The following is a 15963-nucleotide window of genomic DNA, read 5'->3' on the forward strand; positions in this document are numbered from 1 at the left end:
AGTAGGGCAGATTTTGTGCCTTAATGAAAGGGTACAACCGTGTGACTCCTGGGTGACAAAGGCTGTCGTGAAGGGCCCGGAGTCAGTCTACCTGTGCGCTGGCACATGTACCTCATGATACGGCATCTGGCGGTTCGTTGAGTTTACCGGGGCGATACATAATCTCGTAATTATAGGTGGAGAGCTCGATTCACCACTGCAAGATTTTATCATTTTTGATCTTGCCCCGCTGTGTGTTGTTGAACATGAAGGCCACCGACCGTTGGTCAGTGAGGAGAGTGAATCTCCTGCCGGCTAGGTAATGCCTCCAATGCCGCACAGCTTCAACGATAGCTTGGCCCTCCTTCTCGACGGATGAATGCCGAATTTCTGAGGCATGAAGTGTACGGGAAAAGAATGCCGCGGGCCTGCCTGCCTGATTGAGGGTGGCGGCTAGGGCGACGTCTGATGCGTCGCTTCTACTGGGAAGGGCAGTGTCTCACCTACAGCGTGCATTGTGGCCTTGGCAATATCAGCTCTGATCCGGGCAAAGGCCTGTTGGGCCTCAGCTGTCAGGGGAAAATGGGTGGACTGTATGAGTGGGCGGGCCTTGTCCGCATAGTTTGGGACCCACTGAGCGTAGTACGAAAAGAACCCCAGGCAGCGTTTGAGGGCCTTGGGGCAGTGGGGGAGGGGGAGCTCCATGAGGGGGCGCTTACGGTCGGGATCGGGCTCCAGAACCCCATTCTGGACCACATAGCCGAGGATCGCTGAGCGGTTTGTGCTGAACACGCACTTCTCCTTGTTGTGAGTGAGGTTTAGGAGAGTAGCGGTGTGGAGAAATTTTGCAAGGTTGGCGTCGTGGTCCTGTTGATCATGGCCGCAGATGGTGACGGAAAGGTGGCCCGCAACCCGTACCGGTCGACCATTCGGTCCATCTCCCTTTGGAAGATCGAGACCCCGTTTGTGACGCCGAAGGGGACCCTAAGGAAGTGGTAAAGGCGGCCGTCTGCTTCGAAGGCGGTGTATGGACGGTCCGATTTACGGATGGGGAGCTGGTGGTAGGCGGATTTCAGGTCTACCGTTGAGAAGACACGGTACTGCAATCTGGTTAACCATGTCAGATATGCGTGGGAGTGGGTACGCGTCGAGCTGCGTGTACCGGTTGATGGTCTGGCTGTAGTCCACGACCATCGCTGGCCTCGATGATGCCTTCCCGAAGCAGCCGCTGGACTTCGGACCTGATGAAGGTCTTGTCCTGGGTGCTGTACCGTCTGCTCCTGGTGGCGACGGGTTTGCAATCTGGAGTTAGATTGGCAAAGAGGGATGGTGGGTCGACCTTTAGGGTCGCGAGGCCGCACACAGTAAGGGGTGGTAAGGGCCCGCCGAATTTCAGAGATAGGCTCTGGAGGTTGCACTGGAAGTCTAGGCCAAGGATGAGTGCAGCGCAGAGGTTAGGGAGGACATAGAGGAGGAAGCCGCTGAATTCTAAGCCCTGGACCGTGAACGTGACCGTACAGTGCCCCCGGATCGCTATGCAATGGGATCCGGAGGCCAGGGAGATATTTTGGTTGGCGGGGTGTATCATGAGAGAGCAGTGCCTTACCGTATCCGGGTGTATGAAGCTTTCGGTGCTCCCGGAGTCCAGGCAGGATGTTACATGTCCGTCGACTTTCACGCTGGTGGATGCGTTGGTCAGGTTTTGCGGACGAGACTGATCGATTGACATGGAGGCGAGTCTTGGTTGGTCGTCGGGTAATGGGGCGGCTGGTGAGCCCGGGTCCTGGAACGCTGGTGGTGTCCATGTGCTGAGGGGTAGACAACATGGTGGCGCCCGAAGATCTTGAGGGTTACAAAATGGCGGCACCCATGGAACGCACGTTGCGGGGGTGGAACAAGATGGCGGCGCCCATGGAACGCACGTGTTACGTGGAGAGGAAGATGGCGGCGCCCACTGGCCGCATGTGATCTGAGGAGGGGGGATGGCAGTGCCCATTGTCCGTGACCGAGGGGGGTGGGGGCGATAGCGGCTTTACAAAGGGCAGCGCGGGCCGGGCAGCGTTGGCGGGGGTGTTTCTGTTGGCCGCAAAAATAGCATCCGGGGCCCCCGGGGTTCGCTGGCTGGCGTGCAGCGTAGGCATATTGGGTGGGCGGCACCCCTGTAGGGGCGGCTGTCTGTGGTGTCCACGAAGCGTAGGAGGGGTGGGCTGCGCGGCTGGGGGTGTAGGACTGGACGATGAGCAGGGCGACCGTCATGGAGAGCGCTAGCGTTTTAGTCTCTGTGTGGTCGCTCGTGGCCCCTTCTAGGAGTCGCTGGCGTATGAGATCTGACCCCATTCCAGTCACCAAAGCATCCCGCATAAGGAGGTCTGAGTGTTCCGTGGCCGTAATGGCCTGACAGTCACAGTCCCGGACTAGTGGGATTAGGGCCCGCCAGAAGTCTTCTATGGACTCACCAGGGAGTTGAGAGCGAGTGGCGAGTACGTGCCTGGCGAAGAGCATGTTTGTTTTCTGTGCGTAGTTGTCCTTGAGTAGAGTCATGGTTTTGGCATAGTTTGGCGCGTCCTGGATTAACAGAAAGACTTTGGAGCTCAACCTGGAATATAAAATCTGAATCTTCTGAGCCTCCGGAACAGGGGTTGATGCCACGTTGATATACGCTTCGAAGCAAGCTAGCCCGTGCTGGAAGTCCTTCCTGGCGTCACTTGAGTGCGAATCCAGCTGCCGGCGATCTGGTTTTATACAGAGGTCCATCCTTAGAAACTGATAGCAATAAATTGAGGCACGATCAATTGGACAAAGACGATAGTGGAATCCAACTGAGGCTTTATTTCTATCAGATGTGTGGCCTCCCACAGCAGCTGGCGAAATGGCTGCTGGCTGGAGGACACTCATATTTATACCCCACCTCCTGGGCGGAGCCAGCAGGCAGGGACTACCGGCGAACCTGTAGTACAGGTCCTACCGTACATCGCCTAATACAGGTGCAACAGTGGTTTACCACAGTCATCTGTCTGTGTAGAATCTGCACGTTATCCCCGTATGTGCGTGGGTTTCCTCCCACAAGTCCCGAAAGACGTGCTTGTTAGGTGAATTGGACATTCTGAATTCTCCCTCAGTGTATGCCAGCAGGCGCTGTATGTAGTGTGGTGACTCGGGGATTTTCACAGTAACGTCATTGCAGCGTTAATGTAAGCCTACTTGTGTCACTAATAAAGATTATTATAAAAAGAATAGTGTGTGGGTGGTCGGGCCCTCATCTGCATCTCGATCGCGGGTCTGTTGGCCTCAGGGTGTCCCACCCACTCAGGCCTCTCTCCTGAGACCTCACTCACCCGTCATATGCTCCCCACCCCTCCCCACCAAGGCCTTTATTATCCTCCCACCTTTCGACCCCTTAAAGTTACTCGGGCCTCCGGTGCCCAGAACTATTCTCTGACATCTTTTTGAAATTCCTCTTCTGTCCACTGAAGCTGTCGCTGCATGGTCTGGAGAGCTGCCCGCCAAACAGATTGGCTGGCAGCTAGCAAAAGTGGGACTACCTCCCGGGTGAGGGGCGTAAGTCTTGCCCGCAGGCAATCAATGCTCATTGGAGCTTAGATCAGCTCCGGGGGAGATGGAGTCGGTGGGAATGTGCTCCCCACCAAATCTTATACGGTAGCAAACATCTGAAAAATTTATGCCGGTGCTGTGGGGAGTCAGCGATTATTATGAATTTTCGCTTGAAAACAGCTTCATGTTTCAATCTTTAGGTTGGAGAATCCATTTTTGGTCGTCACTCACCATGGTTGGGTGTCTTAAACCCGTGTGCATCTCCTTTACAACACAGCCTGTATGGTCTGCTTTATTCCATGCACCGATTTACAGCATCAACTAAGTAAAGCATGCACTCCCGGGGTAGAAAATTAAGGGTGACTACTAATGCGAGTATACAGTATCATGGCTGAAAGGGGGAGGGGCTTCGACTTATACACTAAGTATAAGCAAAAATATTATTGTTAGGGTCAACTTATACACTAAATCAACTTAAATGCCGCAATCTATGGTAACTTTGTTTCCTGCTGTCTGGTCACATTGTGGAGAGACTATCGAACAAATGCAATTGAAGGACACTTGCATATGCGAGTGGTGAACGTGGTCAGCTTTGTGGTTGGAGATGCAGGCAAACAGAAGGCTTGCTGGACTGGTGTAAGAGATCGGGGAGACTTCACTGTATTGAACATCGGTGACTCACTTATGCGCAAAATTCCACAATCTTTTAAACCGATTTTCACCCAGGCTGTCTCGGCACCCAAATACATAGATTATTTCATTTTGTACTTTCTGAGTTTTAAGTTTTAAAAGATATTTAAAAAACGATCGAGATTCTCAAGGTAACAATACAGGTACAACTGCGTCATATGACATTGTGGCAGTTGCACTGGCCCTCAATATTAACCCAGTGAACATACAAAGCTGATCTTCAAAGACTCTCAGGGAATTTTGACTTAACAAGACAAATAAAATTCACTCAAAATGACGAATCGTTTCAGAGCAGCAAAAACCTGGAAATAGTTCTGTGGCGTGTCACTAAATTCCTGCTATATTTAAGAGCGCTTCATTATCGGAACAGGCTTAGAGAACTGGGGGCTTTTAAAATCTGGAAACACTGGGCGCTGTTCACCCGACAAATTTCTATGTCTGGTTTCGGGCGCATTTGGTGACAGTCGCTGAGAAACATTCTGCTATTCAACGGCACTTTGCCGTTTTTAGCCTCCGAGAGTTTTTACCCATCGAGGCCACACTTGAGTAATTTCCTTATTTCCAAACAGACTGGCACATTTTTAATTTCCAATTAGATTGGCAGACAGCCCTCATGGGTTCGGCTTCCTTCCAAGGGTGGACAGAAGACCTGCCCACTGCCAATCAACTCTGCCAATGGGCTTCTGAGATTCGGCAATAGCACCTTAAGCCCCGACTCTTGGGAAGGCGAGTGCTGACCGTTCATCACCCTTAAATAATGCCCATAAAATGATAAGAGCAGTAAAGTACTTTCTGTGCTGCCCTTGGTTTTCCCAGTTTTAAGGTGAGACGCTAAAGATCCATAGTTTAATATGACTATCTGTCTGGATGATGCTCTTTATTTATATGCTGTCAGTTTGCATTGAAACTCAAATCCATCACTGTAAAGGTTTAACGAAAGCAGCTTAACTGCCCAGCTACCATTTGATAATGGTTGTTGAATTTTGGATAAAAAGAGCCACAAAGCTCATGTGGCTCTGGGAATTTCAACACATTTCCGGGAGGGGCATGGGGAGCTTTCAAACCAGTTGTTGATGCACAGAGAAGGAGAGAAAGCATTCCATCATTTGGCTTGCTTTTCTTAGCAGCCAGTTATAGGGTAATGTGAATGAACCTCTGTTGACAAGGAGCCCATAATCTATGGAAGTACTTTTATCAAAGTATCTCAGAATGCATTGTAGGAAATTACTGTCCAATTGTGTTTGGCCAAAATAAATATTTAGCAATTAGAATTCACAATTACAATAGCAAACGTGCCAGTACAGTACTGGATAACAGAGTCATAATAGTACCTCGTGATGTTTACTTACAGTCTGTGACTTCATACCAAACAGTGCAATGAATGAAACCAGGTCATTATAAAGGACGAATGCCACACAAAGTCATAAACCCTTTTGAAGTTTATTTTATGTAGATTTTTTCGTACAGGTTTCATGCCAAATTCACGGGAGGCATATACAAATTAAATCACCACTTTTTTTTGCAAAGACACATGGCAATAAATAGTTACAGTGAAACAAAATTTGCAAACATTACTGCACTGTTAAGCTGTACAAAATTTACAAATGCCAATAATCTGAAACAATGACTACAAGACAAATGATGTGTAACTTTAGGAACCATCGAGATGTGCAGCTGAGGATGTTTTCTTATGCAAACAAATGGGTGGTCGAATGTGCACACTTCTACGCCCCCACAAACAACCTCACATGCCCAATTCTGAAAATGTGTAAGACAATAACCAAAGTTGGTGCAGCTTCCATCCTTCAAAAATGCACGGGGAGACTCAGAACTGTCAATGGTCAAACTAAATCTGGATTCTTGGGTACAATTCTCATTACATCCCAGCAGTAATGTTGTGAGAATGACAGGAGGACTTGGGTTGATCACGCAACTACCACATTTCCCTAAAACATCTTCAAGCAGATCACATCAAGTTCCGTGATTGTTACACAGGCAATAAGATGCAGAATCCCAATTTGTTGCCAAAACTTCTAACGTAATCCTATCTGTGGAATACACCTTTGCTTAGGTCAAAAAAAAAATCTCATTTTTAGTTGGGCATTTTCCTACAGTTTTCTCTCAATCTGTTTATCTGCATTTGTTTCAAGTTTGGCTATTAAAATACCTCTCTTCATGAAACTTGCATACTTTTTTATTCCAAGAGTGAGCTATTTTCTAATTGCTCCCCCCCTCCCCCACCTCTGGTTACCCTGAGAGAAACCTGTTTCCATTGCCAGCAGAAAACCAAGAGTTATTCAGGGAAATGGCCTAGGGAATCTTCTTCCTTTCCTTTCCCTCTCCTTCTGTGAAAATATATCTAAGTTGCCCTTGGCACCTTTTCAGGCCTTACTCTTCATGATGTAGAGTATCAGCACCCCCCAATATGGCACCAACGACATTATTTTATAATTAAGGATAAGTTACTAAACGGCACATAAATGATGACTGTGTTCTATTATTACAGGTCTCTTTCCTCATTTTAATATAAACTTTGAGTACCCAATTCTTTTTTTCCAATTAAGGGGCAATTTAGTGTGGCCAATCCACTGAACCTGCACATCTTTGGGTTGTGGGGGTAAGACCCACACAAGACACAGGAAAAATGTGCAAACTCCACATGGACAGTGACCCAGAGCCGGGATCGAACATGGGTCCTCGGTGCCGTGAGGCAGCAGTGCTAACCACTGTGCCACCCTCATTCCTGTTTTTAAGGATAACATATCCCAACTCTTCCTGCTACAGTCTATGGCTGTACACTCCTCAACCTCTGTCACAGCTGCTTTGCCCAAAAATCATCCAACAGATGTATCCTGTGGTACAGGACTTGTCAGATTAGAGCCTCCTCCCCGTGCAGTGTACTTCTGCTGGTCAGTCAGGCTGTCAACTAAGAACTCAGAAGGATTAGGCTGAGTGAGGGACCATGGAGGGAATACTGAGGGAGGAGAGATTGTAACAATTGACCAGCAGATTTATGAGCTGCATACAAAGTTCGATTTATTCCCCCCACCAATATATAGAGAATTAAAAACATGATGCAGAGAATGGGAAATCAAATGCTAGGTGTAAATCTAGTGTTAACTTATTACTTTGGTTTTGTTGCCTTTATTAAAATAGAAGGCAGGAGGTCACAATTCTGCTTGGAGCAGCGAACAATGTGGATGACCAATTTTCGTTTTGCTTGAGGTGATTTTCATTTTCTTCCTGTTGGAAGTGGTTGGAAAAGTCAGCCAAAATGCTCTCCAACATTTAGATCTGTCTGTTAAATGAGCTCCATGGGACACCGTGGGGGAAGAATGGTCCAATTAGAGCAGGAACACTCGGGTGTTTTACCAAGCCATGCCATTGCCAAATGGTATTGCTGCCAAAGCAACATAGGGAGTCACTGGGCCATTCGCTGATCAGCATCAATGAAAGGATAAGGAGTGGTTGGAGATGCATCAAAAGGATCAAGAAAACAAAAGCATTCGTAGAATTATACATTTTAAGCTACCCTTTCAGTATTAAACTGAGCTTGGACATGTATTAAGTGTATTATGAAAACCTCCCAAATTTGAGAAAGCAACAGTTTTCCCCATGACTTTCATGTATCTTAATGCATTAATAATTTGGGATGCAGACTTTCTAACTGCAAATCAACTTGTTAGCTTCTATTTTGATTTAGGCAAATATATTTTCTATCCTGATGTTTTCCTAGCCAGCCTATGATATAAACCATGCTCAACCACGAGGTAATCTTGACTTGTACTGTTATCCAGGAGTGATCTGGTTGTTTTTGCAGCCATTGGAAAACTCTCTACTCTCATAGGACTAGTGAGGGCCTTGCCCTACCATGCAGTAATCAGTGGGTGCTCTACTTGGTGTTCCACCATGTTATTCTCTGTTTACTTCATTAAATACCAAGTCAGGGTCCAGGAGATCAATTTGGGACAGAGATGTCTTGCCCAAACCACACCCCTACTCCAAGAAAAAAATCCAACTGTGAGGATAACTGGCGTGAATCCGGTAGTAGGCCGCTAAATTGCTATGCTGACTTGCTTTGGGACCCATGCCCATTTCCTAGCCCCTAGTTCAACTTATTTTTAGGTTGATTGCAATAAACTGAGATAGATCAAGCAATTTAATAGCCACGCAACCAGCAAAGTAAATACAATTCTACTTTAGTGCAATAAATTTGTTATGTGTTCATTTAATCTCAATAAAACACATGAAAGGATGCATTATGCACATATACCGCTGGTTGGCATTTCACATTGTGCACCTGTTGGTACCTGGCCATTGGATCACTTAAGATTTTGAGCTGACCAGCCAAAGAACGTTTGACTATTTAGAAACCAGTTCCTCATTTCCATTGTAACTCTTGTTTCTGTATGAATGCTGGATGGACTTATATTCATATTCTCTCTGCATTATTTCAACACATGCATGAAACCCATCTAAAATAAATAAGCCTGAGTAGCAGAATATATAAAACCAATCTAACCTTTTGCAATTTAATCTTTTAATTTTACGAACAATAAGTTTATCTTTTTTCCTCTAATTTAGCTTCAGTTGTAAGATTAAGGGTTAAACCAGTAGAGGCATTTCACGCTCATCAATTTCACATTAATCCTATGGACTCACTGAGCATCCATGGCATGTCCCAGAGAAACAGCTATTGAGGTTCCGGTGTACTGATTAATAAGACCATGAGACCATAAGACATAGGAGCAGAATTAGGCCACTCGGCCCATCGAGTCTGCTCCGCCCTTCAACCATTGCTGATATTTTTCTCATCCCCATTCTCCTGCCTTCTCCCCATAACCCCTGATCCCCTTATTGATCAAAAAACTATCTATCTCTGTTTTAAAGACGCAAAGTGATTTGGCCTCCACAGCCTTCTGCGGCAAAGAGTTCCACAGATTCACCACCCTCTGGCTGAAGAAATTCCTCCTCATCTCTGTTTTCAAGGATCGTCCCTTTAATCTGAGATTGTGTCCTCTGCTTCTAGTTTTTCCTACAAGTGCAAACATCCTCTCCACATCCACTCTATCCAGGCCTCGCAGTATCTTGTAAGTTTCAATAAGATCCCCCCTCATCCTTCTAAACTCCAATGAGTCCTCAATCATCATAGAATTTACAATGCAGAAGGAGGCCATTCGGCCCATCGAGTCTGCACCGGCTCTTGGAAAGAGCACCCTACCCAAGGTCAACACCTCCACCCTATCCCCATAACCCAGTAACCCCACCCAACACTAAGGGCAATTTTGGACACTAAGGGCAATTTATCATGGCCAATCCACCTAACCTGCACATCTTTGGACTGTGGGAGGAAACCGGAGCACCCGGAGGAAACCCACGCACACACGGGGAGGATGTGCAGACTCCGCACAGACAGTAACCCAAGCCGGAATCGAACCTGGGACCCTGGAGCTGTGAAGCAATTGTGCTATCCACAAGGCTACCGTGCTGCCCCTCATATCGTTCCTCATATGACAAACTCTTCATTCCAGGGATCATTCTTGTGACCCTCCTCTGGACTCTTTCCAAGGCCAGCACATCCTTCCTTAAATACAAGGCCCAAAACTGCTCACAATACTCCAAATGGGGTCTGCCCAGAGCTTTATATAGCCTCAGATGTACATCTCTGGTCTTGTATTCTAGCCCTCTTAACATGAATGCTAACATTGCATTTGCCTTCCTAACTGCCGACTGAACTTGCACGTTAACCTTAAGAGAATCGTGAAGAAGGACTCCCAAGTCCCTTTGTGCTTCTGATTTCCTAAGCATCTCCCCATTTAGAAAATAGTCTATGCCTCCATTTCTCCTTCCAAAGTGCAAAACCTCACACTTTTCCACATTGTATTCCATCTGCCACATCTTTGCCGACTCTCCAAGCCTGTCTAAGTCCTTCTGCAGCCCCCTTGCTTCCTCAATACTACCTGCCCCTCTACAGAACTTTGTATCATCTGCAAACTTAGCAAAAGTGCCTTCAGTACCTTCTTCCAGCTCATTAATGTAATACTGGAGAACCGAGCTTCTAATAGTGAACTTCATAGAAGCCAACTGTTGGAAATGTATTAAAACCAGAGGAGGAACTTCATGGGCGGGATTCTCCGACCCCCCGCTGGGTCGGAGAATTGCCGGGGTGCGGCATGAATCCTGACGCCGGCTGCTGAATTCTCCGGCGGCGGTTTTCAGGCGGGGGCAGGAATCACGCCGCGCCGGCCGGGGGCCGTTGGCAGCGTCCCCCGGCAATTCTCCGGGCCTCGATGGGCCAAGCGGCCGCCCATTTTCGGCCAGTCCTGCTGGCGTTAAATGGACATGGTCCATCAAGGCGGGACCTGGCTTGTTGGCCGTCTAGCGGGGTCCTCGGGGGGGGGGGGGCGCGGGGGGATCCGGCCCTGAGGGGGGCCTCTATGGTAGCCTGGCCTGCGATCGGGGCCCACCGATCTGTGGGAGGGCCTGTGCCGTGGGGGCACTCTTTCCCTCCGCACCGGCCTCTGTAGAACTCCGCCATGTCCGGCGCGGAGAAGACACTCCCTGCGCATGCGCAGGAACACGCCGGCGGTTCTGCGCATGCGCGGGACCACAGCGGCCCTTCGCCGCCGGTTGACATGGCGCCAACCCCTCCGGCGCCGTCCTAGCCCTCAGAAGTGCGGAGGATTCTGCAACTTTCGGGTGGCCCAACGCCAAAGTTGTTCGCGCTGTTCTTGGCGTCGGGCCATCGTGCCAAGTGCGGGAGAATCCCGCCCCATATTCTGAATAAGAATGAATAGGTGTAGGTAAGGGAGGAGGGTGAAAGTGAACCACAGTTGAGTGAGCATTGGCCAAATAAATTGTAAATTCTCTGTTAATCTGAAATTGGGAAACTTAGCTTCAGAAGTTGTCCTTGATTGACTTTGATTATGGTCACATTATTACTCACTACCTTGATTGTTGATAATGTTGCACTTCCCTTCATTTTACTGATAGAGTTATATTAGGATTTATAACTGAGTAAGTGGACTTGAGAAGGCAACTAAAAAGGTTTATGTTTCTTTGTTGACTTCATTTAGCTTGTGTGTGAAACATACGCTGAAAGTTAGGCTATTAATTTGGTTAATGATAAATAAGAAGCTGTCTACTTTATAGGTCAGTATTTCACTAGTCATGTAAAATCCAGAATGAATGTATACCTTGCTCACAGATATGGCGAATTTACTTCTTGTTTCATCCTCCATCTTCAAATCATTGCATCACAGAACAGTGCAGGTGCTCTAGGGCCAGGACCATGGTATGTGCTCAAAACAGTCTGAGATGATCCCTGCATTCAACTCTGCACACTTTCATAGAATCAAAAGGAGACCATTCAGCCCATCAGCCCCCTGAAAGAGGACCCTACCTAGACCCACCCCCTTGCCCTATCTCCATAACCCCACCTAACCTTTGGACACTAAGGGCAATTTAGCAGGGCCAATTTACCTAACCTGCACATCTTTGGACTGGGAGGAAACTGGAGCACCTGGAAGAAATCCATGTAGAAACAGGAAGTAAAAACTCCACAGTCACCCAAGGTTGGAATCGAACCCGAGTCTCTGGCACTGTGAGGCAGCAGTACTAACCATTGTGCCACCCAGAATGTGCACCTTGTGTCAGCAATAACTGTAAACCACGCATAGAATTTCAATGGGCTTTCCTTTCACTATCATCATGTAAAAGTGCAATGGGCCAGAGGAACTTCCCATTCATTACCATTGCATAGGATTCAAATAGGCTCTTCTTTCATTCCCAATGGCTAGAGTTGCAATCAACCAAACTTTCCATTTGTATCCAGGAGTTAAAGTAGGTGAGGGGATGGAATGGACTATGAGGCTGCTCTTGCTTCAGAGTTGGAAAAACATTGAGAACAGCCAGCCATTTTAAACACTGTTCACTCCCATTGTATAGATTTCCAATCTGCTGCATCATTCCCCATTCACTCCCACTGTATAAAATTTCAACAGGCCAAACCACTTCCCATTGATTTTCACCACGCAGAATTCCAATGAGCCAAACTATTTTCCATTCACCCTGCCTGTGTTAAATTTCAGGGATTCAGGTATTTTATCATTTGCTTAGGATATACAGTGTGTTCCTGCTTCCCATTTTCTCCTTTAAACGTTCATCAATTATGCACCTTTTATGTAAAACACAGTGCTAGTTTTTCTACAGTGCTAGCACAGCTTCAAAGTCATGTTGCAAAATATTTTATTTAAACTGATTTATTTATTTTTCACTTCAAGTGGGCTGTTGGATTAATGATTAAATGGCACGAGGGTCTAAAATTTGCAAACGGGCTGATTCACAAAAAAAATCAGGAACTAATTAAATTCCTAAGCTCGAATGTTTCATGGCAAACTGGTTTATATTAATCAGGAATTGACCAGAATATATGAGTAACTGACCTTTCACCTCCCCCTCTAGCCCACATCCTCATATCACTGATAGCTGCATGGTTACAAAAACATTCACGACAAGTTGCATCTGAGCCAGAGAGGATTTCCCAATAGTCTTTATATCATACCATTTTCTTCTATCAGTGAAATGATATAGAGAACATTGTCAGGTTTTAAGACTGTACCATATCTGAGTTGACCAACAAGGAAGATCTCCATTATAAATTAAATGTGTGGAGTGAAGGTGGCATTCAGCCGCATTGTCCATCGCGGTGGCTTAAAATGGCACAGAGGGGGAAAACCTTTCCAATAGCACCAACTACAATTGGAGGATATAAATTGAGTACAGTAAAGTACAGTGTTTTACAAAGCTTTCTTTGTACCAGAGAGGAAAAGAAAAAGATATACACCAGTGAGCAAAAAGGAGTGGAAAGCCTGAGAGAGACAGTCCTCCAGCTAGATTTAAACCCAGCCTATCAAAGCTGAAGGGCACTTATAAGACCAGCACTGTGCAGATTAGCTATGCAGATTTAAGGAAGTGACTTTTGGGAGCTTTGAGGCAAAAGGGAAGCTTTGAGCAGTTCAGTTCTTCTGAATCTCCACCAGCCTGCAACAGCTGTTTGTTCATTTACGGTTTCTTCGGCATGGGGAAATGTATAAGGATCTGCAGACAAACCATTTCTGCGCACAGCCATTTGAATTTGCTTGTCAAACAATGAAGTGAAGGGCTCCAAGTTTCAAAGGATTGATGGGAAAATTCCAGATCATGTGGGTTTCCCTGTGCACAAACATAGTGCCCCTGTGTGTATAAGCCTTGATTTACACATCATGTGCTTCATTGGTCACACAATTTATTATCAGCTTGGAACAGGATCCAATTACCTGAATGCCCTTGTTAGGCAAAGTTATTAAGGATTATGGAACCAGGGTGGGTAGATGGCTCGAAGGGTTGAATGACCCATCCCTGTTCCTATGACGAGGGAAAGACTAAGAAGATGCAAACCCAACAGTGCACACCGAGTGGCAAGCTTAGAATGTTCTCCTCTCCTTCCCAGAACACACAATGTTTGTATCTGTAACTAGCAACTCCAGACACTGGACATTCCATCTGCATCTAAGAATGAAGTTATGCTCTTGCTATTCTCAGTAAAATAAATATATTTTTGAGCAAATCAGAGTTGTACGACAAAACTGTTGTCTCTATAACTTATTTTACACTGACTGTCTCAACCAACTTGTCATTTTACTTGTAGATTTGAATTTTAATGGTGGTGAAATACAGCCTACAGTAAGGTCATCTCAACATCTGTTGTCTCTTTTATGATCAGAATAAGAACATGGTTGCCTCCTCCTCGACCCACCTACTTGTTTCCATCAGGTTTGGCATTTCAGTCAATAAAACGCCACCCACTTGCATGCTTTGGCCTTCACATGCAAGCATTAGAAGGTCCACCTAGGTAGGTGCTTGTCCCAGACCAGTGGTTCGGGTCCTTAGATCTCTGTGCTGTATTTGAGCTGGATTCACTTCCACAGAGTGAGGAAGCTAAAGCTGTAAACACATACATTGCTTGTCTTCAAAAATCCTGCAGGTGCCATGGCTACTAGTCCTCTTCTCGACGTCTCATTGGATCCATTGGATCTCAGCGGTACGGTGTGTTAAAACTGAGGATGGTCCATGTCGTCAAGCCATGAAGCAGGACTTGTTGGAAAGTCTGGGTAACCAGCACTGCTGCCTGTGGAGATATCAGAAGTAGGACCGCCTGTCATCATTCTCAGGGCATGGCTCATTCCCTGTCCTCCTTGTGCAATAATCCCCAAATTATTGTCAATATAGCCAAGGCTGTTCAGTAAGGGAGTGTGTGAAGGGGCAGAGGCTATAGACGATGGGGACTGAGGGATTCCGTAGGGGCTGCTAGCTCGCAGGTCGTGGTACTGTTGCCCGATGCCATCAGCAGCGAAACTGCCATTCAGTAACTGTCTGCCAGTCATTTCACTCACACCGCTGTAAATTCCATTTGTGTGACCCAGTTCAGAGAGTATCTGATCATCTGGAATACAGAATAAACAAAATAATTAGTGCTTTTTGCTAATATTGCACTTGAAAAAATGAATGTTGTCTTTAGAAGGCAATTTTATTCCATGAAGTGAAAGGCAGATTAACTGCTGAAGGCTATCATTGCAATTGTATCACCTTTTAATTGTGTATACTCGGAAATGTTAAATGATAACCCTTTAATGCACAGGGTGAGATCTTCCGCCTGTACACGCTGGCGGGATCTTCTCGTCCCAATGGCGCACCCCTGTCATAGGCTTCCTGGCGGTGTGCGGTGGATTCAGTGGAAAATCCCATTGACAGCGGTGGGACCAGAAGATTCCGCTGCCGACCAATAAGGAAACATGCCATTGGGGAGGCCAGAGAATACTGCCCACAATGCACAATACATAAAGTAATCCGGAACATGCACAATACGTTAGCTAATTTAAAAAAGAGGGTTATGGCACAATTCTGATATCAGGGTTATGTCCTAGAACCACATAATGGGGGGAACTTTCACCCAATACTTCAGGCACAAAAATGCCTCCAAGATGGCGAAGATAGGGCTTAAGATGCAATGCTGGATTAGCTAATACTTAGTGCAGGACACCATCCTGGTGCTTTATCTGTCTCATGCATCACTAGAGTCATGAACTTTCTAAGTATAAGCCACCTCAAAGAGTCAGACTATGCTACTCTGTCTTAATGGTTAAATTATAGGAGTTTGCAGGAGAAATGGAGTGCTTGCTCATTGGCATCTTGGTACAGGTTGCTCTTGGTCTGAATGAAGACTGGAAGGAGGTGAGGCTAGGCAGATCGGAACAGGAGGGTGCGGTAATGTCCTTTCCCCCCTGCATGTACAGGACATCCCTTGACTTCCAATACTGCATCAAACAACTTGCGTGCTCTCTCCCTAGTTCTCTGTGCCAGCCAGTATCCTCCACACCTTCAGTGGAAGTGGGGGCGGGAAGCCCAAACATCCTGCTTCACAAGAACTGCAACTGATCAACACTTGAGATGATATCACAGCTGTGATTCAGGAGGGCATGATGGAGGATTCGAGCACTGAGGCAATATGGGTAGAGCTAAGAAATAGGAAGGGTGCAGTAACACTGTTGGGACTTTACTACAGGCCTCCCAAAAGCGTGCGTGAAGTAGAGGTACAAATATTTAGACAGATTATAGAAAAATGTAGGAGCAATAGGGTGGTCGTGATGGGAGATTTTAACTTCCCCAACATTGAATGGGACTCATGTAGTGTTGGAGGTGTAG

General features: G+C 46.5%; 1 protein-coding gene across 2 annotated transcripts in view; it reads right to left on the minus strand.

Moving 5' to 3' along the window:
* Window positions 1-5659: 5659 nt before the first annotated feature.
* LOC140426614 (LIM/homeobox protein Lhx4-like) overlaps window positions 5660-15963 on the minus strand; it is a 117922-nt gene continuing 107618 nt past the window's right edge. For both annotated transcript variants that reach the window (XM_072511605.1, XM_072511604.1), the window contains one exon: window positions 5660-14704. In XM_072511605.1, the coding sequence (XP_072367706.1) occupies window positions 14313-14704 (392 nt within the window). In that variant the 3' untranslated portion in view covers window positions 5660-14312. The remainder of the gene's footprint in view (window positions 14705-15963) is intronic.

Source organism: Scyliorhinus torazame, chromosome 7 (assembly GCF_047496885.1).
Source record: "Scyliorhinus torazame isolate Kashiwa2021f chromosome 7, sScyTor2.1, whole genome shotgun sequence".
Classification (NCBI taxonomy): Eukaryota; Metazoa; Chordata; class Chondrichthyes; order Carcharhiniformes; family Scyliorhinidae; genus Scyliorhinus; species Scyliorhinus torazame.